Genomic DNA, 27,155 nt, shown 5'->3' on the forward strand with positions numbered 1-27,155 from the left:
CTCGGAAGAAAAGAGACATTAACTTGTATTAAAACTAAGTACATGATGCAGTATCTTTTCAAAACAATCAGACTCTGACAATTAAGAATTTAGTAGGTCAAATACAGTTCGTGATGGATGAGTTGGTAAAATCACAATGCACCTTCATAATTAAATATCAGGAGTCTATTCTCATTCGACATCTTTTTAAAGGATGAGTAAACCTGTTCTTAATGAAATGCACAGATAACACTAGAAGATGTTGATTGCTGCCCTAAGGACAATAAAAACATGCAGCATGACCCTAAACAATTGTAACTATTGGAATGTTGACAAATGATAATTTAAGAACCAAGTACTAAAAGGTAGTTTTTGAATATTTAGAAATTCCTTCTTGCAAATATTTTATACAGACTCTGAAATTTGTGAAGTCCTACACCGAATTTAGGATCAAGTGACCATACCTTTCTCATCTGCATGCTAATTTGCTCTGGATGAAGGAGGCATGGTGATGAACTGTTAGTGACATAGAGAAGGGTAGGGACCCGGATCCCGGACCACTGTTGGCTGAAGTAAAGGCAGTAACTTGCTGGGTTTGGTTACATTCTTCTAACTACTGCACTGATGACAGAGAATAAAATGCCCCTCTGTACTGGAGGAAAACAAGTGAACATGAGATAATACCTACTTTATCATCAGTGAGTTTTGCATTCTTATCTTTTGAAGCTTGTGAAAGTTACTCTGAACTCAAGTTAACTATTTTATAACTTCCTACTAGCAGAAACAGGGAAAAGTAATTGACTTTTGATATATAATTTATTTCTATTTACTGATTACAGGAGACAATCAGTAGCAAGCTTGTTAGAAAGGCCCATCACTGTTATTTTAATACACTGAAAACTGCTTTTATGATTTCAAAACATGTACCTTATTAAGAAGTTTGGATGCTTATATACAAGATGAAAAATGAGTGGTGAAGTATATTTTTATTAGGCATTGACTGTTCGATTGACAAAAGATACAAATATGAAATTTGTCTAAATAATTTGATTTTTAATTAGTGCATCACTGTAAGATTAATGTCTGTGTGCTTCATTGCATGTAATTTTCTACTAGAAATTTCATGTCAACAAAGATGCTACCTGTGGTTTGCTGATTTGAGTCCCTAATTTATCACTTGTATGTACAGTATGTCACATATTTGCAGACACAAGCTGAAAGAAGGTATTTGATTGTAGCATCTCTGGTGGTGAGGAATATTGATGGTGTTCTGCTATATGAATACATTATAGCAGTGATGGCAAACCTTTTAGGGCTAAAGGTCCAAACTGTAAGCCAAAACACACTTGCTTATTACAAAGTGCCGACACTGCAGTTAAACCTGAATACTGATGTTTGTCTAGAAAAATCAAGCTATACGTTAACATCTTTTGTCCTTATAGAAAAGACAATATGCATACGATAGGTTTACCACTACTAATTATAGTTTCTAATATTCAAAACATAGCTACCCCTCAAATATTAGCCTGTGTAATAATTTGCAGTAACAGCAGTAGCCTGAGCAAATCCTGTAGCTTAAGTCTAGACTATGCTGTATTGGATATACTTGAATATCATTGATACTGTAGTCTCCTTTTTCCTTTGACATTGATTTTCTTTTAACATTGATTTTCGTTCCTTTTAACAGTTGCCGAACAAGCAACCGGAAAAGCTTGATTGGCAATGGACAATCCCCAGCACTGCCCAGACCACACTCGCCTCTCTCTGCTCATGCAGGTAACTGACCAGTCTTTCTTGTCTTATTTATTTTTGTTTAGTTTTTTAAATAAGTTAAACTTTGAGACTCAGGAGGTTGTTTAGTCTGTTTTCCTTCTTTTTTTTTTTAATCACTAAGGTGTTTCTTTCTGATATACAGTTTCCTTTTATAGGGGATCCTTTTTCAATTACTGTTTTCTCTATTTCTAAATTTCTCAGTGATGTAATTCATGTTTCTGTGTTAGGAATATGTTTGGAAAATGCAGATTACTTGTTCATGTGATAAGTGTTCAGAATTATTTAATGTATGTCTCCCTAAAATTGGACTTGTCCATTGTATTGAAATAGAGTAATTATTGTGAGGAAAATGAGTCAAGAGAGAAGACCAGTGGTCTCAAGTCTTCTATTGAATTATATGGAAGGTAGAGGCATATTATAAAACTGTGTTAGGAAAAGTGCTATGTATACCTTTAACATTCTACTCAAAATGATGAAGAGAAAGGTTAATTGCAGTCAGGAAACTCTAGGAGAGTTTGAAGGAGCCACTTGCCCAAGATTTTGAAAGCTGGTAAGATTTTTGGTAGGTAGAAATGGGGTGAAAGAAAGAATTCCTAGGATATGGCTAATGTTTGGGAGGTGTACACTTGGTTGTATTAAGAAAGAGAAATATAGAAAGGCAGGTGAATGTCTGTGAGTGGAAGGAGTTTTGACTTTGAATGCCTTTTAGGGGCGTGGCAGAAGGTCCAGGTTTTAGGAAGTTGTCTTCAGGATGGTGAGGGATGGCAGGTTGAAAGAAGGAGCAAGTAGACCTAGTTGTGGAACTCCAGTTTGCTTGTGATGGGCTTTCAGGTGACCTTGGTTTCATGTGAATGGTGGGCTGTCACTGGCTCTTAGAAGGCAGTCCTTGAGCTCCAGGATTCTCTCCAGTGATGGGTAGCAGTTGTCTGTGACTGTTAAGAGGAGAAGGGAGAGAAAGGCAGTCATTTCTCAGAAACCACATTTTATTTTTGTCATAGTAATAAAAAGTGGAACAACAAAAAAAAGATAAATTTATAAAATTATACTATAAAATGATTACCAACATTCAGAAATGTTTTTCCCAGTAGAATGTTAGAGAAGCTGTACCCATATGAGGACATGCTCCAACAAAATGGTACCATGTCCATAATAGCTGAACACATGAAAACACTCAAACTCAATTGGTTGTAGCAATAAATAACCCATGACAGAGCTGTATATACAAAACGAATGAGTGAGCCCTGCACATACATGAGTGCAATTCAAATGTAGTTTTAGGCTACAAAAGCCATTCACAAAAGAATGTTGCTTAAACTATTCATATAAAGTTCATATCGTGGTACATAGACTATTTTGTTCAGAGATATCTGTCTCTCTATCTCATATTATATGTAATACTTATATTCTGCATGCCATTTATGTATGAGTTGTGGGCAGAATATATGGTAAGTATTTAAGTTTTGAAAATTTATTAAAGTAAAGCACATTTACATTAATCTCCCTCAAAATAGTTTTCCTTGCTTTGAACACATTCCATCATTTTTGCCACTTTTCAAAGCAGCTCTGAATGCCTTTTTTTGCTTGTTTGTTTTTGTTTTTTTGGAGCAGCTTTAGCAGTACTGTCATGGCTGCTTCAGTGTTCTGAATCAGTTCAAAACATTTAAAGCTATTTTTTATCAATTAAAAACATCACATTGTGTCCTCATCTACCTTATTTACTGTCTAACACTGTGAGTCTTCTGGCTGTTCCCCAAAGTCAACATGACCATACAAGGTAAATGTTTTAAACTGATTCAGGACGTAGAAACATCCATGATGAGTAACTAAAGGCAAGAAGAGAACACTCAGAACTACTTCCGAAAGTGGCAAAAATGATGGCTTCAGTGTGTTTGACGTGAGGGGGAGATTTTGGTGGAGACTGATGGCAATGTGTCTTTTATTATAAATTTTTAAAAAGGTTAACATTCTCTGTAGTCTTTGATTATTATTCTTCATATGTTTATAATGAATTTAATAGGAAAACGTGGTATTTTTAACGACCAGTTTTATGATAGTTACTTCTGGGAAGTTTGGGAGATATTAATTTCCAAAGTTGTATGATGAGTACATATTATATTACAAACATTCATAATTGTGAGATTGATATTACATGACTGTCATAATTCTAAGGCCTATGGAGGGCCAATTAAGACTAAATACCTGACTTGAGGACTGGAATTATTTGTTATTAAATCTTTGCATTTCTCCTCCCCAAGCACAGTGCCTGGCAGTCTTACTAGGTGTTAAGTGAATGATAAACTCTGTTTCTTACACATAGTTCGATAGTGATTTAAGATATGTTTGCTTACTCTTCTTTGTAGTAATTTCATCATCCTTTTGCACCCATTGATTAGTCTTTTACTGCTGTGATTTTCTTTAGTTCTAATATTGAGTAAGGAGATCATGTGGTTAAGGAGATGCTGTGTAATGATCCTTTTAATTATTTTTCCCTTGCTTGTACAATTTTAGTTTGAATTCTTTTCCCTTCTGAATTGTTTTTGAAAATGTAGTCACTACAGTAGTCAGAGGAGCCTGTTGTTCAGGCCCCTGGGTGTTTTTCTTCAATCTACAGAGCTACCAGGTTCTTATTCACTCAGAAGCAGGGGAAATCTGTCAGGCTTTTCGTAAGAAGAGGCATTTTATCAGTCTAGTAGATTCCTGTTTCTGAGTAAGAGAGAATATGTGAGAAGAAATATCAGCCCTTGTGTCTTGATAATATGCAGTATGTCCTCCCCATCCTGGTGCCTTGGGCCTCCTCATTTATCCCCACTTTCTCTTTCCTGTGTTTAATACACAGACTGCCAGGTTAGGATTCTTTGATGTCCATGCAAAGTGAGAGAAAGAAATGCTACGATTGCCAGTACTTATTTGCCTAAAAGGTAGAGCTCCACTTTTGTTTCTTCTTAAGGTGGGAGTATGTGAGCCAAGCCAGCCTCACTGATCCCCGAATCCTTGCTGGCCAAATGTCACTAGAGAGACCTGCACCTTAGCAATGGTAGGGTGTCAGGAGTGCTGAGCAAGAGCAGATGTTGCCGAGGGTCCTGCAGCATGCTTTCCTATACAAAACTGTTTGAGGAATCAGCGATTCCTGGAAGAACAATGAACAGGATAGGCCTATTTTTTTTAAATATTTTATTTAAAAGGAAAAAGAGAAAAAAAAAGCAGAACAAAACAAAACAGTGTAAGGGTACAAGTCAAACATATCAAGACTGTGTAACACCATTCAAGTGGATGAAAGCATTGTAGAGTATTTAGAACCAGCTAACAGAAAAAATGATCAATGGTTTCTGTATTATCTCTTTGCCTATAACAATTTTTGTTTATACTACCACATACGATAAAATCCAGCAAGTTACAACATGATAAAATCAATGGAGACAGAAGAGCCATAGTTTGGTGCGTCTTTAAGACAAGATGGTATTAAATCAGTACTAGCTATTATTATGTCTTATTTTCTTCAGAGTAGCTGTTCATTGCATCATAGGCCATAATATCAAACAGCCCAGAATAAAAGCCATTCCAATTAATGAGTGAAAATTTTATAAGGCTTCAAGGCCACATAATGGGGAATCATGGTTATCACGTACTTTTATATATTTGAATCATTTCCTACACTAGGGAAACTATTCGGTGTTCACAGATGCGAGTTTGATTTAGTTCACTTATGAGTATGGTTTCAAGCTGCGCCCATTTATTGATAAATACCTCAATGTGATCCTTCTTTATAGCTGAGTAGTACTCCATTGTATAGAAATACCACAGCTTTTTTATCCATTTCTCAGTTGATGGACATTTGGGTTGTTTCCAAGATCTGGCAATTACAAATTGTGCTGCTATAAACATAGGTGCGCATATATCACTATGGTATGATGCTTTCAGTTCTTCTGGGAAGATGCCTAGAAGTGGAATAGCTGGAACAAATGGGACTTCCAATCCCAGCTTTTTGAGAAATCTCCAGACTGACCTCCACAAAGGTTGTACCAGTCTACACTCCCACCAACAGTGTAGGAGAGTTCCTTTTTCCCCACAGCCTCTCCAGCACTTGTTGTTGTTGGTTTTCTTGATCCTGGCCGGGATAGGCCTATTAAAGGAAAAAAAGAAGAAGAGAAAGCATAAACTTCTAGTTCGTGAAAGAGTCTAACCATAAAATATGATGCAGAAACCCTAAAGGAAGAGACTGATATCTCTCTCCTTAAGTGAAATTCCTGTGTTGAAAGCAAAATTGAAGGAAGTGTGGAAAACGTCTGTGTGCCCATAACTGATTGCCTTAGTGTACAAAGAACGTGTCTAAATTGATACAAAGTACTGAATGGGCTGGAGGTGTGAGTTGTGTGTCATAGAAAATATTGGCCAACGAAAACATGGAACAGCATTTCCCTGCAATTGTAAGATAAATGTGAACCAAGATAATGGGACACTATAGTGTTATTTACTTAGTATATACTCTTTTTTTAAGTTGAGGAAATCCTGTATTAGCAAAGATGTAGGGAAGCAGTCCCTTTCACATAATATAAATCAGTTGAACCGTTTTGGTTGTAGTTGGCAATGTTGTTTAAAACTTCTAATGTTTTTACCTTTTGGCTTAGGAAATTCTTACAAAAGAATTTGTCGAGGTGATAATACTTGGATAATAAATGAAAAGCCTAAGTGTAGGAGTTGCTTGTAACCAGCAAATGGAAGGGTAGAATGTTACCAGTGTTCTACTTAACCTGTTAACACTGCAGGACTAGTTAAGTAAAAAAAGGTTCAGAGGTATAACTATGGAACAATATTTCCCTGCAATTTGTAAGATAAATGTGACTCAGAGGTATAACACCTGGTTATTATAATGAATGTGGTGGTATTGGAAAGATACCCAAAGTAAGTCATTCAGTGAAAAAAAAAAACATATTGTAAGTTCGTGTGTGTGTGTGTGTGTGTGTGTGTGTGCGCGCGTATACACAAATGTATAAATGAAAATGTATTCATGCATATTCATGCATATTCATTGTAGAAAAACCAGGACAAATCATTAATGGTGTTTATTTAGAGGGAATGGGAAGTTAGAGGAATTACCATATTAGTGCTTTTTCCAAAAAGTGGGGACTCTAAGAAAAATAAATCCAAAATACCTGAAGTAGTTTTCTGTTGCTATGTAACAAATTACTAAAATTGTGACTCAACACAAAATACATTTATTAGTTTGCTAGTCTTGTGAAGTAGAAGCCTGGACAGGCCTGCCTGGGTTCTTTGCTCAAGGTATCTAATGGCCAAATAAAGGTGTTAGTCAGCAGGGCTCATATCTAGAGGCTGGGGAAGATTCTGCTTCCTAGTTCATGCAGGCTGTAGGTAGATTGAGATCGTTACCTTGTAGGGCTGAGGTCCTGATGTCATCCAGCCAGCCCAGGGCCCTTCCTCCTCCCACTAATGGTACAGCCATTGCTTCTCGTGCCTCCGTCAGACTTTCTCCAGCAGCCAGAGAAAGAGCTTTCTATTTGAAGGGACAACTTCTGTGTTTTAAAGTTCACTGATTTAAGACTTGTAATACATCTACAAAATCTCTCCATAGTGGTACCTAGGTTAATATTTGATTAGATGATTAGGGAATAGGAATCTTGAGATCATAGTTGACATCCGGTGTACCACAGTGTCATTTCCATGCTATATTTTGATTCAAATGGGTAAAGGTCTGAGCTCTAAGAATGGCACCTGGCCACTAGACTAGGTGGAGAGAAGAAATGGAGACCACAAAACCCACGGCTTTTAAAGTCCCAATGTAGCAAATATAGCCGTCTTGCCCAAAATACCTGTTTCTTTAATTTTTCAACTTTGCTTTACTGGGAATCTGCAGGTGACTGATTTATAAGAGAATTTCTGGCAAGAAAGAAAAGAGTAATATTAGGACAAGTCTGAGAATTCTTAAAGACAAAAAATATCTCGGTTCAAGTGTGTTGAGTGTATATGTGTGTATAAATTTTGGTTATGAAAGGACTTCATTTTATACATGGGTATTGGGCAACAAAACATCCCAAATCCTATTCAAAATGAATCCCTGGTAATGTTTTGATGTTCATCCTTCAGTGGCTTTTCATGTTTAAATTGAGATAGTTCTGTAAGGAGTTACCGTATCATGTATATTTTTAAACAATAAAATTTTCATTATTCAGAAAATTGAAACAAGTCCAGAGGCAGGCCTTCATAAAGTCTCTCTCTTTTTTTGGGTACCAGGTATCGAACTCACGACTGTGTGCTGGCAAGACAGGCGCTTATGCTAGATCCGCAGCCCCTATAAAGTCTCTTTTTGAGGTACACATAAAAGAGGTCAGACTAGTGTACAACCTGTTTAACCTGCATTTGGTCTATATCCATTCTATTTGCTTTAATTGTATAACTCCATCATATCTGACCTTATATTGGACAGGGTAATGGCAATGATTTGCAGACAGCTATCCCTGAGAGCATCATTGTATTGTAGCCCAGTGTCAATCTAGATGTTTACAAGAAATCTTATTTTTTAAATTTTTTTATTTTTAAAGAGATTAAGATAAAAGAGGACATAACAAAGCAGATCAAAACAATTTAAGCAACACAGTGTTTAACCACAAGACAACCTAATATAACAGTAGTTACTATAATGTCTCTTTCTTTGAAATAGCTGAGCATACCTTCATACACAATAGTATCAAACATAACCAAATAGTATAAAACCGTTAAAGAGAATGAAAGCATTACAGGGCATTCAGAACCAAATAAAAGGAAAAAGAGGTATGGTTACTATATTATGTCATTGTCCATAAAAATTTGGTTTATACTACCACACATAATAAAATCCAATAAGATACAACATGATAGAACCAATATAAACTAAAGAACAAAAGTATGGTAGGACTTTAAAACAAGATGATATTAAATCAGCACTGGCTATTATAATGTCTTGTTTTCTTCAAAATAGCTGTTCATACCATCACAGATAATAAAATCAAACAATCCAGGATAAAACCATTCCAACTCATGAATGGAAACATTATAAGACTTCAAAGCAATGTAATGGGGAATCATGATTACCATAAACTTTTATGTACTCTTACCATTTCTTACACTAGGGAGACTATACGGTGTTTATACATGTGAGTTTGATTTATTTCGGTTATGCGTATGGTCTCAAGTTGTGTCCATTTATTTATAAATATCTCAATGTGATCATTCTTTATAGCTGAGTAGTACTCCATTGTATAAAAAAACCACAACTTTTTTATCAGTTGTTGGATACTTAGGTCATTTCCAAGATCTGGCTATTACAAATTGTGCTGCTATAAACATGGGTGCACATATATCACTGTGGTATATGATGCTTTCAGTTCTTCTGGGACTATGCCTAGAAGCAGAATAGCTGGATCATATGGGAGTTCCAATCCCAGCTTTTTGAGGAATCCCCAGACTGATCTCCACAATGGTTGCACTGGTCTACATTCCCACCAACAGTGCAAGAGAGTTCCGTTTTCCCTACAGCCTCTCCAGCATTTGTTTTTGGTAGTTTTACAAGAAATTTTATAATAAAAGAATATCACGCATAACTTTGGAAGATAAATAGTTGAGCAATAAAGAACTTGGTAAAATCTGAAGCTTTGGGCCTCTATGCTAAATTTGAGACATATACAACAATGTGTCATTTTTAAAGATACAGTAATATTTCATAAGAAATTTTGCAGGTTGTATTCCTCTAAGTCTAATACTCAAGGCTAGTCTGATTAAAAAACAAAAGGTGACTTTCTGATTATAATCGTTACTTTTTCTTGTTGCTGAGACGGAATACTCAACACCTGAAATTAAAAGAGGGGAGGTTTATTTAGCTCACAATTTGTACAGGTTTCAGTCCACAGTCATCTGGCTCTGAGACAGGTATGACAGAGGGGCATTGCAGATGAGAAACACTCACACCCTGAATCCTAGCATGACACCATGAGTCAATCATGAGTGTCACACACTCTAGATTCAGCCAACTCTGAAAAGCTGCACCTATGACTGCGTAAGGCTTTGAGATGACATCTAGATGTAAGCTATAACAATAGTAAAGCTGTTATTTTGTGGCCAGTATGAGAAATTACAAAGAAAGCATAAATCTCCTATAAGTGCATGACTCAGAATCCCTATTAACACTTGTATCTCTTTGTTTGTCTTGTATGTAGTTTGTGCTGATGCTTGTGGTTGTCTATGCATACATGTAACAAATATCAATGCTAAAACTTTGTTACTCCTCCCTTTGCCAAAACTGCATATACTTTTGAGGATGCCATTAGCTAAGCAGAGTAGTATTTGCAAGGTGCATGTTTTATTATGATATGATTTTAAATGTTTCCATATTCATTGACCTCTTATATCTCCTTGTATTCATCTATAATTTCACCCATGGTCTTTTAGGGTTTTTTTTTTCTTAATAATTTGTAATCAAGGAGATAGCAATATTGATCCTTTTAATCTTACTGGTATTCATTTCCAATTTACCATTTTCTTTCTTAATAGTGTTTTTTACCTAATAGAAGTTATTCCTTTTTTTTTTCTTGTGTTCTATTAGTCTTTCTGTTTCTGACTTCTTTCTTTGTAGTTAAACATAGCTGTGGCTATAAGAAAACATCAGATGAGACTTGCTAAACTTATCAAACATAGAGAACTGTAAAGCATCAATGGCATGGTCCTTTATTTCCTCATCCTTCTAGTCAGTGAAAGGTGATGGTTTCCCCAAGCCATAAGAAAGTTTTTGAGCAACAGTTTTTCTGACTCTTTCCAGAACTTCATAGGCTAACCCACAGAGGTGGTAAGGCTTTCACCTAAGCAGGAATTAAAGCAGTTTTTGGACTCTGCAGGCTCTGGGGGCAATGATACCTTTTCTCTCTGCTCACCATATGTGTGCACATCCTCTTTTCTTTTTTCCTTTCCTTTCCTTTTTTTTTTTTTTTTTTTTTTTTTTTTGTACTGGGAATCAAACTCAGGACCTTCCTCTTGCCAAGTAGGCACTATGCCACTGAGCTAAATTCTCAGCTGTACATCCAGTTTTCTTTCACTCGTTGTGCTTTGTGTGGGTCGGATAGTGCTTGTGGAGTTTAGTTTCCCAGTGAGGGCAGCTTAGTAGAGAGATGGATGATCAGTACCACTGGAGGATTTTTCTTAGACTAGAGCAATAGCCCTGAGTGTCATAATACCTTTGTTTCATTTATTTTGTGACTTTAAGTTAAAAACTTGCAGGAGCCTTTATGCTTGAAATATGATTTGCCAAACTATGTGAACCAGCTTTCTAGTCCTGTATAAAAATGTGCTTTCAGCAAAACAGTGACCTCCTTTGGCTACATACATGTGATTGCACAAGAGAAGCACTGTGGTTCCTATGCTGCTTTACTTTTGGGGAATAGAACAAAGCGAGATTATGAGCTCACAGAGTCATAGCCTTAGTAGAAATTATATTTCACATTTAAGAAAATGATATAAACTTAATTATTATTTTATTTTCTCTAGGACAGTGGTGGTGAACTATAGCATGCATGCTGCAGCCAGCTGTTTGTCATCACTAGAAGCTCTAAAAGATTCACCAGCAGTGCTCTAGGGATCTTATACACGATTGTCCACTGTTCTTTTTTTCTATTTACAAGCCTACCCCAAAAAAAGTTAATTTAAACTTGTAAAAACTCTGTCTTCAGTGCAGAGCACCTTGAGGTCCTCCTCATAGTTTCATCTTATATGAATTAAAATAAGCCAGTAAACTTTACAAAGTTGATTTTCTTAATCAAGATCACGTAGAGCATCTCCTTGTACTTATCTAATATTATTAAAATTTTTAATTGGCCCCAAGACTAAATTTCTTAATTTAGTACATGTGTTAAAGGTATAGCACAATTCAACTGCAATTTCAAGAATTTCATAAGTCAATTTCTTTGAATTATAGAGAACGCCGTCCTTTGATTTCACAATGTAATCATTTTTAAAAATCTTTAGCCTTTCTGTAATGGCCAGAAATCAGATATTGACGTCAGCCAGTGTTTTCCTAGTTTTTGGTACTGCTTTGTATTGAGTCACCAATTGGATGCATAGACCAACATCATTATTCTTTAATTCCTTTATTCAGACCCATTGCCCTGTGACCTGCATTTGTCATTTTAGTTCTTTGAAAAGACTGGGATGCTTACATGTAATCTACTCCTAATAATAATTTAATGACTGACCTCGTTCACATTCCTCTATTCTGAGTATAGGAGGATTTAACTGGCTTGTCCTTTGTTTCTTCATTTTATTCTCTTAATTACAAATTAAGGCTATTGGCAGCCAATTCTTTAATTTTTAAGCCCCTGTGTTAACAAAAGTGACTCTGCCTTCATTCATTCATTCAGGACCTGGGCCCCTTGAGCAAACCACTCAAGAAGATTTTATTTCTGCATTCTTTGGGAAGGCGCTTTTTAATTTTCAAACAAAATTTGCTCTGTTTGTGTGTGTGTGTGTGTGTGTGTGTGTGTGTGCGCGCGTGTGTGTGTGTGTGTGTGTGTGTGTGTGTGTGTGTGTGTGTGGTCTGTGGCTTTTCTTCAAGTTTGAATACTAAACATCAGTTAATTATGCATACCTCTAGTTAGAATTCCTGGTACTTGGTAAAAGACTGATGTGGAATGAGAGTGTGCTCATGAAAAGTGACTTCCTATTGTCTTGCTGAGAATATGGAACAATGGAGGAGACCCGCAAAACAGCTCAGAGGATGCTTCAGAGTTCACTTTGCTGCTTACTGGGTTTAAACATTCTTGAGAACTCTAAGCTGTTAACAAGCTGTTGTGATACAGACTTGAATCTCAGAAGCTGACTGTGTGTTGCTCTTAGTTTGGAAGCTTTTATGGATGCTACTTATAAGCTTGGGAATCCAGAGTCCTCGAAGGAAGGAAGTTTGGAGTGAAAAGACAGAACTTGGAACTGAGCCTATGGTGCCAGCATTCTGATGTCCTAAGAGGACAAATGGCCAGCAGGAGACTGAGAAGCAGCAAACTGACAGAGGCAGGAGGGAAAGAGGAAAAGGTATTGTTACAGAAGGCAGCATTCCCAGATGGAGAGAGAGAAAAATGGCATTATCAAGTGAGCAAGCCTTATCAAGTACTTTACAAACATTTGTTGAAAAACTAAAAAAGTGTTCAGATAGAGATGTCTCTGGTTTCATTTAATTTTTAGGTTCAAAAACACAGCATATGCCCTAAGGTTATAAGGCAAGGTTTCATTTTTTTTCCCCACTCAAATACTGAACTACTTAAAAAGCCCCCACATCATACCCAATCTTAATAACTTCATGTGGAAAGTAGTTTTAGCAAAACTTGCCAATAATTCATTTTGCTTATTATATAATCAGTCTTGACCATTGCTGAAGTGGAGAAGAATATCGCCTTTTAAATACTTCAATAATTTAGTCACCCGGAGAATCCTGATCCACAAAATGCTAAATCCAAACAGCAAACAGGGCAGTGCTTTGCCCAGTTAAGGAATTTGAAATTGTCTCTTGATAGAAAGTGGACATTGGGAGTTCTTGAGGTTACTTTTACTAACACAAAAGAGATTCTTACATATTTTAGAGGGGAAAGAATTTTTGAGAAACTGGAGTCTCAAAATGGCAAATTTTCTCAGAGGTTGAGATCAGAGAATCTTTTTAGTTTTAAATCTTGTACAATACAATTGGAAATTAAAACAATTGGTTTATCAACTTTGGCTAAGCATTTTAAGATTTAAATCTTTACAATATATAATTATATATTTCACCATCATTCATGTTTAATATGCCAATACATTAAATATCATAACTGACATATATTGTTATATGAGTTAAGTCCCTAAAAGTTTATATAATCAAATTAAACTTTTTTGAAATTCTAGTTGAAAAACAGGAAATTTTGTCACATATTGTGTTACTTTTGTTCTGAGGTAATAAATGCTTATCCAGAGATGAAAGATGTATTTAAAATCCTTGCTAAATCACCTCTATACTCTGCTTATGGCCTTTAGTCATGATAGCCTTTGGCTGGACAGCTTTGAGTGACTACTTCTGGCTTTTATTGTCCAATAGTGGTTCTAGCTCTTTCCTCCCCAAGCACTTTATCCCCAAGTTATCTTGGAAATCCTCAGTTTTCTGTAAATTTTCTGTAAATTCTTCATGCCATTAACTGCTATATATTTGTATCACGCTTACTATTGAAGTACTGTTGAAGGGATTTGAGCCAGGGTCCTTTTTTTTTTTTTTTTTTTTTTTTTAATCCGTACCAGGGATTGAACTCACGACCACCTGCTTGCAAGGCAGGCGCTTATGCTGCCGAGCTAAATCCCCAGCCCCGAGCCAGGGTCCTTTTAGCACGTGGCTTGGCCAGTACCCGGTGCTATTGCTTGGAGACTGGATGCTCAACACCACCAAAGTGGTCCACATCTACTTGGCAACACGGACAGCAAGTTTAGAAGAGTGTATTTTAAATTCAAGTACACATGCTAAAGAGTATTTTCCTTTTCTGGCACATTGAAATATCGTGTACTGTAATGCCATCTCTGACTTTGAACTCAGTCTGGTATAATTACAATTGCAACTTTAATGATGCTTTAATGCAGATTTTTTAATTTAGTGCAGCAGCATGTAAGTACTTCTCTACAAAAGCCATGTAAATTGCAAGCTTTTCAAGGTCTGAGCTTTTATGTTAGGCGTAACAGTGGGTAATTACAGAGCTGGTTGTGAAATGCTAAGGTGTGTGTCCGCAGTGCTAACCATTTCATGTGCAGAGTTCAAGCATAGAGAGGAGCTACACATCACACTGTTGTGCTGGAGTTGGAAACAGGTTTTGGTTCCCCAGCCTAGGGAGGAGAATTGTAGAGACAATTTAGGAGTGTAAGTACAAGAAAAGTTGGTTAATGTAGGAGGAAGAGATGATCTTGAAAAAAAAATACTTGAAGTTGAAACAGGTTTAATTTTTTTTTTTCTGTTCACAAAAGCTGTACATGTTTGTTGTAGAAAATTTACAGAATGAAAGTATAAGCTGTCATCATGACACACATTTGTAATCCAAGCACTCTGGAAGGCTGATCAGGTATATTGCAAGTTTGAACCCAGCCTGGGAAACTTAGTGACTTAGAAAGACCATGTTTTTTGTTTTTTTAAAAAAAAGAGGGCTTGGGATGCAGCTAAATGCAAAGGTCCTGGGATCAATCTCTAAAACTGCTTCCCAAAAAAGGTAGGTTATAAGTAAAAATCATCTACTAAATCACTCCACTACTTGGAATTAGTTTGTATACGTGTAGGTCATTTTCACGTTATCTTTTGAGTGTTTTTAAATAACATTAATATTTTTGCTAGTATTTGGATTTAACAGATACAAAATATTCCATTTTATGAATGTACTGTAAGTTTTTCCCTCTCATGAGTATTTTGACTATTTCCAGGTTTTCCTCTTGTTCTCCTAAGTAGTGATGTGGTCAGTGGCATAATTTATTAGTTTTTTTGCTCAACTCTAGTTAATTTCTCAGCTTAATCTGGAAACTGATCTTTAAAGTACGGGCCTTTATTGTCTCGTGTTTGTGTTGTTACGCTGTCCATTGTTTGAGGTTTTTTGAGACTGCAGCAATCATAGATTGTGTCTGCAGGAAATGCTCTTTAATGCTTACTGCAAATGATGTTTAATAAGCATCAAGCATGTGTCATGTAAGCATCAAAATAACTTGACCCATCTGAGGACATCTCCAGTGTTTTCTCTCCTGCTGAAACAGTATCTGGTTCTATTAAACTTTCAGGAACTTTGTGCCCCATGACATCATGGTGACCCGGTGGTGCTGGTGAGATAAGTAAGGAACTGTTGCAGAAGGCTGCAGAGCTCTTCATACAGTGTCCCTTCCGGACACTGAGAACATGACTCTAGGCTGGAAACCTTGAGCCACTTTGAAATGCAGGACTCCTGCCATCTGAAACCCTCTCACTGTGAAGTGGCTGATTACTGATAATGTTCTAAAAGCTATATGTAACACACCCCGGTCCTCAGGGTACAGGATCTGAGTCCACCCAGCTCTCCCCACATCCACTGTATTGCTTTGGACAAGTCACTGTCAGGTCTGTCAGTGGAGCCTTCCCAAAGCTTCAGATCATCCAGCAAGTGAATAAAGCTAGCTCTTACAACTGCATATAACTATTTAACTTTGAAAGTATGCACAGTGTTACAAGGGTGTGAGGTTTTAAGAATCTTCTGAAGGATCATTATATCTGATTTAAATTCATGACAGTTAAAAAATGATAAGACACTCTAGTGTATAAAAAGGGAAATTAGAATACAGGCTTCTTGGCATCCAGAGTAGGTGCTGGACAATGGAATGTGGGTCCCACATAACAGGTGGTGCCAGGACACACACACACACGTACACAAGTCTGTGATATTTTCATTGTGTCATACTAGCCTTTGGTGGTCCCTTGATTCATTCACTTTCTCTGGTTTAGAGCTTATTTTGGAAATTATTTTTTAAAAATCCAACTCTGGTGCACCTGAACCCTCAGTTCCAGAGGGGTTGCCTCAGTGACAGGGTCTGACCTGAAAGTGTGGTTCACATCCTCCCATGCGTGTTTGCTTCAGCCAGAGAAGCTAACCTGTTACATTTTTGGCTTGGACTAAAGATTTGATGTACAGAGACACACACGGGCGCTCACGCTCATGTAGGAACTCTGAGAGCCACTCTGGAAACTAAGACCCAGCATAGTGTTGCTGTATTTATCACTTTCAGTACTCTTTAAGGATAGAAAAATACCTACTCCGTTTCCGGAATGAACTAATTGCATGTCTCCCATCCAGTCTTGAAACTGGCACAGTAGATTAGTAGTAGGCCAACAGGCCTCACATGACACATCAGATCAGGGTGGTCAACAAAACATAGTGCCTGCCTGGAAAGCCCTGGGCTGAGGGCTGTAGATGCCTCACCATCTTGAAGAACACTGCAGTCCCTCTGTTTCTTGGTTGACATTCAGGCCAGCCCCTGCATTGATGGAGAATGCCTCATACCAGTGCATCTAAGCATTTTCCTAAACCTTAGCTGTATCAATTAAGGTATCAGATCTTGGTGAACAAGACCCAAAAGCCTCGTGCATAATCACACGGACTGTGCTACTCTTTTAATCACTGGATATAGAGAAGTTACATTTGGTTAATTTTCTTAAAGTTTTGACATGATCTGCTAACAATCAAAGATGATTTTGAATAATTATCTATTCAAAGATTTTTCTAATATTTAAAATATATCTTCTAAGGCTGCAATAGCATATTTGAACATTTTTTCTGTGTGTTCTCAATATTTATTTATATGAGGCTTATGTTTTTTATTGGAAATATACATTTAGGATTTCAAGGTCTGATGATAGATGACCATCTTAGCATCTAAAATAGTAAGGGAGAAAGGGTAAAACAGCAGGCTGAATATTCTCGATATGGTTATTTTTCTCATTTCATCACAGGGTGGATGTCTCATTTGGAAAATCTTTTTTTGTTTTCTTTTTCTTGTTGGTACTGGGAATCAAACTCACAACCTCACCCTTGCCAGGTAGCGCTGTGCCTCTGAGCTATATCCTTGGCCCCCTGGGAGATCTTTTCATAGAAAAACATGTTGTCCTGTTACCTGGCCCTCCCAGATACTGTAAAAGCCATCTATTTTCTTGTTTATCTGGAACAGCAATACAAAGGATAGTCAGAATATCCAGTGAATGTTTAAATTTCAAAAAATGTATTACAATAAAAAATATATTGCTAAAATACTCCATCTTGCTCTGAGCACAATGATCCCATTGTTCTTGCCACTTTCTGAAGCAGTTCTGGAAATCCTGTCTCTTGAGTCTTTATGAAGTATGAGTTAAAAAAAAAAAAAAAGGTTAATGCTGCTGCTTAGCACCATCCAATGGAAAGGCAGGCTCATAAAAACATTATGATTGGGACTGGGGATTTAGCTCAGTGGCATAAGCGCCTGCCTTGCAAGCAGGCGGTCCTGAGTTCGATCCCCGGTACCAAAAAAAAAAAAAAAAAAATTTATGATTGTCCTAAGCTGGTACCATGTGACTTCACGTTCTTGTCCAAAGTCAGAATGATTATGAAAGGTAAAAATTTGGAATTGATAAAGATATCAAAGCAGTCACAACACAGCAACGAAGAGGCACAAAGAGGATTTCCAGAACTGCTTAAGAAAGTGTAAGAACAATGGGAAAAGCATGCTCGAAGTGAGAGGGGAGGGCATTTTGAGGAGAATTAATGGTAATGTGCCTTTTATTGTATTACATTTAAAAATGTAAACATCACATTTCTCAACCATTTCTTGTACATCTTAGTTCATAGTCTTTACATCTATATGCTCTAATAACTGGGCCTAAAAGCTTATTTTTGCCATGTGAGAATGTTCTGGAACTCTACAATAATTAGGAGTGACCAGCCAGTTATTGAATGAGTGGTGGAGAAGAACATGCCTTGCTTCATTGGAGATACAAATCATCTGAAATTTGCCAAATACAGGTATAAATAAAATTCCTTAATTCATAAAAAGCCTATTTCCTCTTAAAATCAGTAATTTGGCTTAAGAATGGACACATTTTGGCATCCTTAAAGTTGAAAAAAATAAGTGTTGGTTCACATGTGGCACTTTTGTGCCACTGTTTCATAGGAAATGTAAATTTTTAGCATATTACTAGTGATTTCATTTGGCAGTCTTGATTTTCAGAAGAGAAGGGTCAAATGCAAATTCTTCTGCCTCCCTGGGACATGCTTTATGCATGCCTCCTCTGACAACAGATCCCACAGAACCTCTGAGTCTGCTTTGCCAGGGGCTCTATGGAATTGCTATTTCATTCCTTCGGTTCTTTTTGTTGACATAAATGATGGCTGTTCATTTCTTCTAGTAATAAATGGCCTTGACCATTTCTGTCCTATGTGGCTATCTAACTGGAATCTTACTTACCCTTTTACTTCCTGAAGTTGTCTTTCTCAGCAGGGCAAGAAGTTATAATATCTACATTTAAATTGCTAGCATGAACATATTTCGGGGTAAGCAGTTGACTCCTGGGCCGTGCTTTTCATTAAAATATCTGTTCACAGCTTGCAATTGACCCCAATTTGTAAAACTACAGTAGTACTGGAGAGTAAGAATATGCTAATGGATGGTCATGTCTTTGGTAGGAATTACCCTTAATTCCTGTCACATAATCTTGTGTTAGTAGCTCAGGGCTAGACATCAGGAACAGTACAGTAGCCATGCAGACAGTAGGCAGAAGGTGGATTTCACCCTGCTGTACTGCACCCTCACCTTCTGAGACATAATAGCTGTGCCAATGACCAAAATGCCTGGCAGTCATTTCTTACCATGAGAAGACTGCTTTTGAACTGTCAGAGACATCCATTGCCCATCCAACAGCATTCTTTCTCTCCTAGATTTCAGAAACTTTATGTTCTGTTTGTTGTTTAACATCCCAAATCAGAAAATTGAGCATTCACTTATTTTTAGTAACATACTTATTTTTAGCAATATATCCTTTTGGCAGGTAAACAGAACAAAGCAATATTCAAAAATACTATAAACCAGCTTGTCCTGGTGGCACAGGCCTGTACTTCCAGTTATTGAGGAACCAGAGGCAGGATAACTACAAGTTCCTGGCCTTGCTGGGAAACTTAGATGCTGCTCAAGAGTAAAAAGAAAAAAATAATAATTCTAAAGAGCTAGGTCTGTAGCTCAGTGACAGTATTTACCTAAAATGCAAGAGGTATTGGGTTCAGTCCCAGCACCAAACGAAACAAACTGTGAAAAGGCGCTATTACTGCAGACTTTCACAAGATAGAAAACAGCAGGGAAAGTGGGCAAAAATAGCTAAAACAAACAAAACTCTGCTCTAAATTCAATCTTTAAAATTTTTAAGCAGTGGAATAAAATACCAGTAAGCATTCAAAACTGTGAGCAGAAAAAGCAAAAACTAGTTACAAAAGCATAACATTTATTCCTTCTCGCTCTTCCCTTCCCCTGCTAGGTAATGATGTTATGGTCAAAGAATTTTGTATATTTTGTAGATGCAGGAAAATATATTTGCCGTGTATGTTTTCTGAAAAACTCAAAAGACATATAAAAGATGACTGAGAGGTAAATTATACTGAGAAATTCAAAGACAGGGCATAAAAGTACTATGGTAAACATTGATAGAAAAGTAGAAGTTTGAAAGAATTATTTAAGATTGTTAGGTAGTAATTTACTAATAACACAGATCTAGAAGTGTTACATTGACTAAGATCCTAGCTGGAGGTGTAACAGCTGTGCTTGTGGCAAATTCCTTCACTTGTCTTCCTTCATGCATTCAGGTGTTTTAAAAACCTTATCAGCGCAAAAAGCAATGATTTTTTTCTGTGTATAGAAGAAAATAAAAATACATAGACTAGAGTAAGAAAATTACTAACCTTTTGTACTCTGAAATTTAAATGTTAAAATTTAGTAGACTAGTACAAGATTTGTTCTAAACTACTGAATGCTAGAATGTTTTATTAACAGTCATCACAATACTAAACCAAACACCATAACAATGGGTTTTGAATACTCATCCCAATAAAACCATTTGATAAAATTAAGCATCAATTTCCACTTTAAAAATCTTTAGAATGGAGAATTTCATAATGTAGAAAACCATCTAGTTTAGACTAAATGGTCATTATCTTTAGTGAAATACCAGAAGGATTGTATTAAAATCTTTCGTCATTAGAATCTTAACTTTATTTTGAAAGCTCTTTGCAGTCAAGTAGCACATAAAACTGAAATGAAATGTGTAATTCAAATATATTAAAATCTATTGGGTCCCTTTGATACAAATGACCAAGAAAAAATCAGTAAGTAAGTCTTAATAAAGTAAACTGTATACAAAATGGTTATAGGATACTGCTAATACTGTTACATATCAGTAAGCATGACCAGTTAGAAATGATCCTGGAAGAAAGAGATTGATGGACTCATGACAGTATTTCATGTTCTTTTCCTGTTATCCTCATTCCACTACACCTGCAAAGGAGAAAAATATGCTCTGAAATAACCAAGAGACTGGAAAGGGGTTGCTGTGAGAAAACAACAATATTTTAGGATGGATAGGGGAAGAAGCAAAATTAAAATGTGGTATGTGTACCAACTGGCCACATGATTGTAATCATTAAGTACTGCAAACATGTCTTAATAATTTTTTTAAAAAATTACATTAAAAATCTTGGTTATTGAAAACAAAGCTAAATTTTGTTAACGTTTCTAAACAGATTTTTTTTTGTGTGTGTGTTATTCGATTGTTTTCTTCATTGATAATATCAAATGCATTCTGTGTGGTTTAAGCGTAAGTGGAGGCAAAGGCGGCACATAGAATTTTCAGAAGTACCAGTGAGTGACACTGGAGGCCTGGACAGATACCCAGATGGTGACATGACACTGTCCAGGGAAGTTCTGGTTGCTACTCTGGTTCCTGATTCCAGAAACTCTGACATGTCCTAAGAGAGATGCCTCTGCTGCCAAAATGGATTCCTTTGACCAGTCTGATACTGATTTATTTCTGAATAAGTCAGTCAAAATTTAATTTAGATGTCACTAGACAGAACTAAACCTTTCTTCATACTGCAAGGAAAACCGGCAGAGTGGGTAAGTGGCATCAGCCACAAGGAGGCAGGACTCATGATCTGGGAAACTCTGTGGTAGGCAAGGCTGCTCAGAACATACGGTTAGGGAGATACATTCAGTGAGTCGGAGCTGACCTGCCTTCCTGAGCTCCAACACAGATTATAGTCATCCATGCAGTCATTCATTTAAAAAAAAAAAGTGATGGGGATTGATGATATAATGAAAACATCAAAACAGAAAGAAATAGCCAGCATCCCTGAGTATCATTGGTTGGTTAAACTACCTATATGAAAAATACTTGAAATAAGCTCCCTATATATATGAAAATAATTTTCATATGATTTATCTGTACAAGTTAAACCCTAAAATTAAATTAGTGTACATTTGGACATTTAATAGATTTAGGTTGGAGAAATAATTTTTGAGGATGAAAAAGTGGAAAAAAATCACTAAAAGGAAACTGTTAATATGAATATAGTAAGAAATGAAAAAGCCCAAATTAAGTAACACCATAAACAAGAATTAAAATACACGTAACAGAAAATATGTGCGACATATATAATGAGCAGAAGATGGAGCTCTTTTTAATGGATATATGAAAAAACTCCAATGCCCCACTAAATAAACAGGCAAAGGACATGGACACCTCAATGTAGAAATGACAAGTAAACAAATGAAAAGTTCAGCCTCTTACTAATCAAATACATGCAAATGAGATTTCAGTTTTCACCTGATCTGCAAATATTAAAAAGCAATTTTTTGTACACCACTGTAAATTTGCAGTCATTTCAGAGAGTACTTTGATAGTTTATGGCAAGAACCTTATAATACTTTATATCACTTGAACTATCTGTACTTCCTGAATATAATTTAAGGAAATAATCATAAAAGTACTCAAAAACACCTATATCACAAGGTTAATTGCTACACTGTTATAACAGTACAATATTGGAAATAACCTAAACATTAAATAGAAGAGCAGTAGATAAATTGTAATCCATCTGTACAATGGGAATAATTTGTAGCCATTAAAAGTCATCATATTTGGGGCTATAGGTGTAGTGCAGTGATGGAGCATATATTTAGCATGTCTGAAGCTCTGGTCTCACTCTCTGGCACCAAAAAGTAAAACAAAGCCAAGAAAAATTTTTGAATAATACCTAATAGTGTAGGAAAATCATAAAAACCTAATTATAAAAAGCTACACAAAAAAACTTAATACCGTTTGTGACCTATTTTGAATATATGTATATATAATGTCAAAAATAGTGGAAAGAAAGATACTACAGTAGTATATAAATAGGATTATTTTATTTTTACAATTTATTTTCCACCTCTTTAGTCTGGTTATGTTATCTTTGAAATCAGGTTTTTTAACAACTGCTTTAAAAGGAGCAGAGTTTCTTTTCCATGGTTTTAAACATTTCCATAGAAAAGCCCCTTGTGTCTATTGCTTCTACCCTCACCATCTGCCTACAGTTTAAAGCAGTTAAACAGTTTTATGTGTAGCATTTTCCAATCCTAGTAGCGATAGTAAAGTTATCCCTTTGGCTTAATTTAGCCTTAGTCATCCCCATGGTGGCCGTGGGCATATGCCACTGTCTTCCACCTAATGTCCACCTAATGTGTGCATCTGCTGGAGGGAAGCGAGAGATTGCAGTGGAGATGAAATGGATTTTTTAAAATGACATTTGCCAAAGAAGAGTATCTGTCTGTCTGTCTGTCTTTTGATCTGAGTCAGTTGCTCTTAGAAAACAGAATTGTTTTAACAGAACTTCTTCCTTCCTATTTCAGTAGAAAAAGTAAATTAAAATGTCCTTCAGTATATGTTGTATGTGTGTGTTGAAATATCCCAATGATCCCTATTAATACATACAATTAATATCCTAATAAAAATATTTTTAAATGTCCCAAACAAAATTATTCTGTATTAAAACTCCAAACCTGTAAGTCCTCTAACCTGTGAGAAAATGTCAGATTTTGTTTTGCAATAGCTATACATCATAAAATGAAACAGCTGCCCACTCAGGAATTATCTCTCCCATTTCCACTGATAGCACATTTTAAATAATGGGTCTTTAAATTATACTATATGAAATTATTAATTTAAAATTTCTTATTTTCAAAATTGTAGCTTAGTTAATAATCAAATGCAGATGCTGCTAGTTATTATCTTTATTATATGTCTTGGTAAAGCAGAGCCAGCAAATCCTGCTCTCCTGCCTTGGGAAACTAATTCAGGTCTTAACATTGCAAAAGATTAATTGATGATGCACTTGGGCTTGACACCACTGTGTCCTGCTGCACTGTGGGAAGCCCACCATCCTCTCTTACTGGCCACATTTGATGACTTCTTTGTCAAAGTACTATTCAGCCCAAGCGCTCTTCAGGATTTACCATAGAACTGTGCCTTGTTTCTTAACTATTTCTCTACCCTTACTTCTGTAGTATTTGCTTCTGCATTCCTGCTCATGGTGGTGCATTCTTATTTCCTTGTCACTTTTAATTATTGAGATCCCTGGAGTTCCATACTGTCGTCCTTTTACTTGTGACATACATTCTCAGACCCAGATGATGTGTGCTTATCTTTCCCAAACTTCATTTTTGGGCCCTGACATTTCTCCTGAGTTCTTATATATTTTTTCTATTAGTAGCACTCTTTGCATATGTGTCCCGCCAGCACCTCAAATCCAAATGTTCTCCAGTAACAAATTTCTCATCAACTGTTCTGTGTAGTCTCTGAAATTAGCAACACCATCCACATGGTGACACAACCAGCATCCTCAACATTAAATTTTTATACACCTCTCTCACTTTCCCTCTGAAATGTACTTTATGCCTGGCTCCACACCCTAGAGCCATTGGTTCAAGCACTGCAAGAAATGGAAAACTGGGATTGCTTTTTCTTCCTGGTCTAACTTCCTGTGCCTCACCTCTATCTATCTCTCTTCTATATTAGAGCAAATATTTTTGAAAAATATGAACATTATTATATTTTTAAAGTAAACTAAAATGTCTCATGGTTCATGATAAACACAAGCACGGTGTCCCTAAAAGTGGTTTCCCGAATAACAGCAGCGGGAGCAGGCTAACATATACAAGCTCTCAGGATCCAGCCCAGATGTACAAATGATGTCCAGCAATGCAAGTGGCAAATGCTTGGAGTGCTGCTGCCACACTGACCGTGGGAGGAGTTTCTGCTGTAGGTGCTAAGGCCTGGCTGTACACTGGCATCACTTGTGGACCTTTAAAACATACCAAAGGTGCAGGCCAATTAAATAAGAAACTTCAGGTATTAGGCCTAGTGGCAGTGTCTTGTCGTTTTATAAGTTACCCAGGGATGCTGATACATAGTAGTAAGGTTACAGCAAAACTTCAACTGTGAAAGTTACTTTTAAAAAAGTTGTGTTTCTGAAACTTGAACATACCTGTATCCTCAAATCATCTGGGAAGCCTTAACAATGATTGATGACTGTCCCCATCTCCTGCCTGTCTGGCTTAATTGGTTTGCAGTGTGCCTTGTACTTTGGGGTTTTCTGGGTTCCCTAAGCTATTTTAATGTGAGACCAAGGTTAAGATCACCATTCAGAAGCTAAGATTCTAAAGCTCTAGTGTCACAAGAAACTCCCGAAATACTTCATAAAAAAAGAGCTGCCTCCTGAGAAGAATCAGGGAATGCTGCCTGAGGAGATGTTTCCTGCTGGCCTCAGACTGCTGTAATGTGATCTTCCCTTCTCCTCTGTGCTGCTCACTGCCATGCACTGCCTCACGCGCAGGGCAGCCAGTTACCTCACATCCCTTAAAGGTGTCTTGTGTAAACCCCAGGGCAACTAAAGATAACTGAAGCCAATAGATAAGTTTAAATTGGTGGATTAAGCATTTGGATTAAACTAAACTGGGCTGTTACCTGACACTAAAACCTCCTGTAAATTAAGAAAAAAAAATTTTTTTAAGCCATACAAGTCCTTGAAGACAATGTAGATGCATTTAAAAAATAAATCACCAGTAAGGAAGGTCTTTCCAAAGTACACAGTCTAATGGTCATGAAAGAAAATGGTTGATAAGTTTTAAAAAATGTTTTTCACAGAAAAGTTACAGTAAACACTGAGAGATAAAAAGAAAACATCTGCAGTGTATTGACAGAACAACGTCAATGTGCCAAAAAAGAAAAAAAAAAAAAAGGTAAAAAAGACAAAAACTAAAGAAATGCTACAAGGGGTGATAGATGTTTTAATTAACTCATTTGTGGTAGACATTCATAAACTATGTAACAAAATATATCTTAAATATGTACAATTTTTGCTAATTATAGAGCTGGAAAAATACATAAATGTATGATGCTATGTAGAAAATAATCAAAATCTGGAAAAATTATGCATTTAAAGGATCTTCCTATGAGCTGAAGTGAGAGTATAAATGAATGCAGTGTTGTTGAAGAGCAGTTTAGCTGGAAAGGCCAAAATGAAAAACGTCACAATGCATCCTCAAATGTTACAGTTCTGTTTCAAAGAACTTAGCTCTTGAATATGATCGTATAAATACTCAGAAGCTATTCACTGACTCATCAAAACATTAAAAATCAATATAAGTATCCAATGATGTGTGATTAAATATTAGAGTATTATTTGGTGCTGAGAATATGATGAGATGATGAGAATTTAGATGGCCAATACAGGAAACTGTTGATAGATGATTAAGAAAAAACATCAAGTACATAACTTTGTATAAATAGCATAAATTATATGTGGCATAGTAATATTTGGGGAGAACTTTTTGTATACGTAATGCTGGTTTGCGTGCATACACGCCTGTGTGCTTGCATGCCTTTGTGTGTGTGTGTGTTTCTGGATAAGTACATACAAAAGATGTATCTGAATAGGGAGGAGCAGATGGGTACCCAAAGTCTAACACAGAAGAGTCTAAATGCATACGTAAGCCCCTGGGTTTAATCTCCAGCACCACCAAGACAAAAAACAAAAATAACAAAACGAAAAAACAAGTAATGAAGCAAAGTTGGGAATTTTTCATCTTTACCATTATCCAGCGGTACCTTGGTTCACAAACTTGATTCTTTCCACAATTCTGGTCACCACAGTTGGGTGAGAACTGAATCCAATTCAGTGGTTAGATTCAATGTTGACTTTATGGGGAAATTTGATTAGATTCTCATCCAGTCTAGTTCAGTGTGCAACCGGAATTATAGCGAGAATTGAGTTCCAGAAGATACAGCGGTACCTGCTTGAGTTGTTTGATTTTCCTGTTTACATACAATTGCTTTGTAGTAATATTAAATAGGTAAACATATGCTGTTCGCTTTTAAGGCTGTGTCTCTGCCTGTTCTGTTTCCTCTTCACTTTTCTCTCCACTGTTGTCCTTTAGGACTTAGACTGAAGGTTTTCCTGTAAGCCCATCATGAGTCTCCCTTCTAAATTCAGGATTTCTGCAATCTACATTTAGTGCTATGAGCGGAGTTCTAGTGAGTGAGCCCCTAGGGCTCAGGGAACAGTCTGATTCATCCTTCTTACACCACATGCTGCCAACAGTCTGCCACATTTTAGCAAAAAAGCAGAAGGCTGTGGCCACATTTGCCTTGTTGCACCTGCGACTGTGGCTTCATAGTCACAGCTGACCTGACACCCACAATTAATAATCCCTTGAGTCTTCTCAGGAAACAAACTGGTTTAAACACAGTCACCAGAATTGTCATTCCATTTCAGCCACTGTCCCTGCCAGCATGACTTGAAAGAAGCCCC

At 36.6% G+C, this 27,155-nt stretch overlaps 1 protein-coding gene across 14 annotated transcripts in view; it reads left to right on the forward strand.

The window, feature by feature from the left end:
* Nucleotides 1-27,155, forward strand: part of Mast4 (microtubule associated serine/threonine kinase family member 4) — a 541,638-nt gene that overhangs the window by 431,101 nt on the left and 83,382 nt on the right. For all 14 annotated transcript variants that reach the window (XM_063258271.1, XM_063258276.1, XM_063258273.1 and 11 more), the window contains one exon: nt 1,667-1,755. In XM_063258271.1, coding sequence (XP_063114341.1) covers nt 1,667-1,755 — 89 coding nt within the window. The remainder of the gene's footprint in view (nt 1-1,666; nt 1,756-27,155) is intronic.

This window comes from Cavia porcellus, unplaced genomic scaffold (genome assembly GCF_034190915.1).
Source record: "Cavia porcellus strain 051 isolate PalLab524CR breed Dunkin Hartley unplaced genomic scaffold, mCavPor4.1 scaffold_11, whole genome shotgun sequence".
Classification (NCBI taxonomy): Eukaryota; Metazoa; Chordata; class Mammalia; order Rodentia; family Caviidae; genus Cavia; species Cavia porcellus.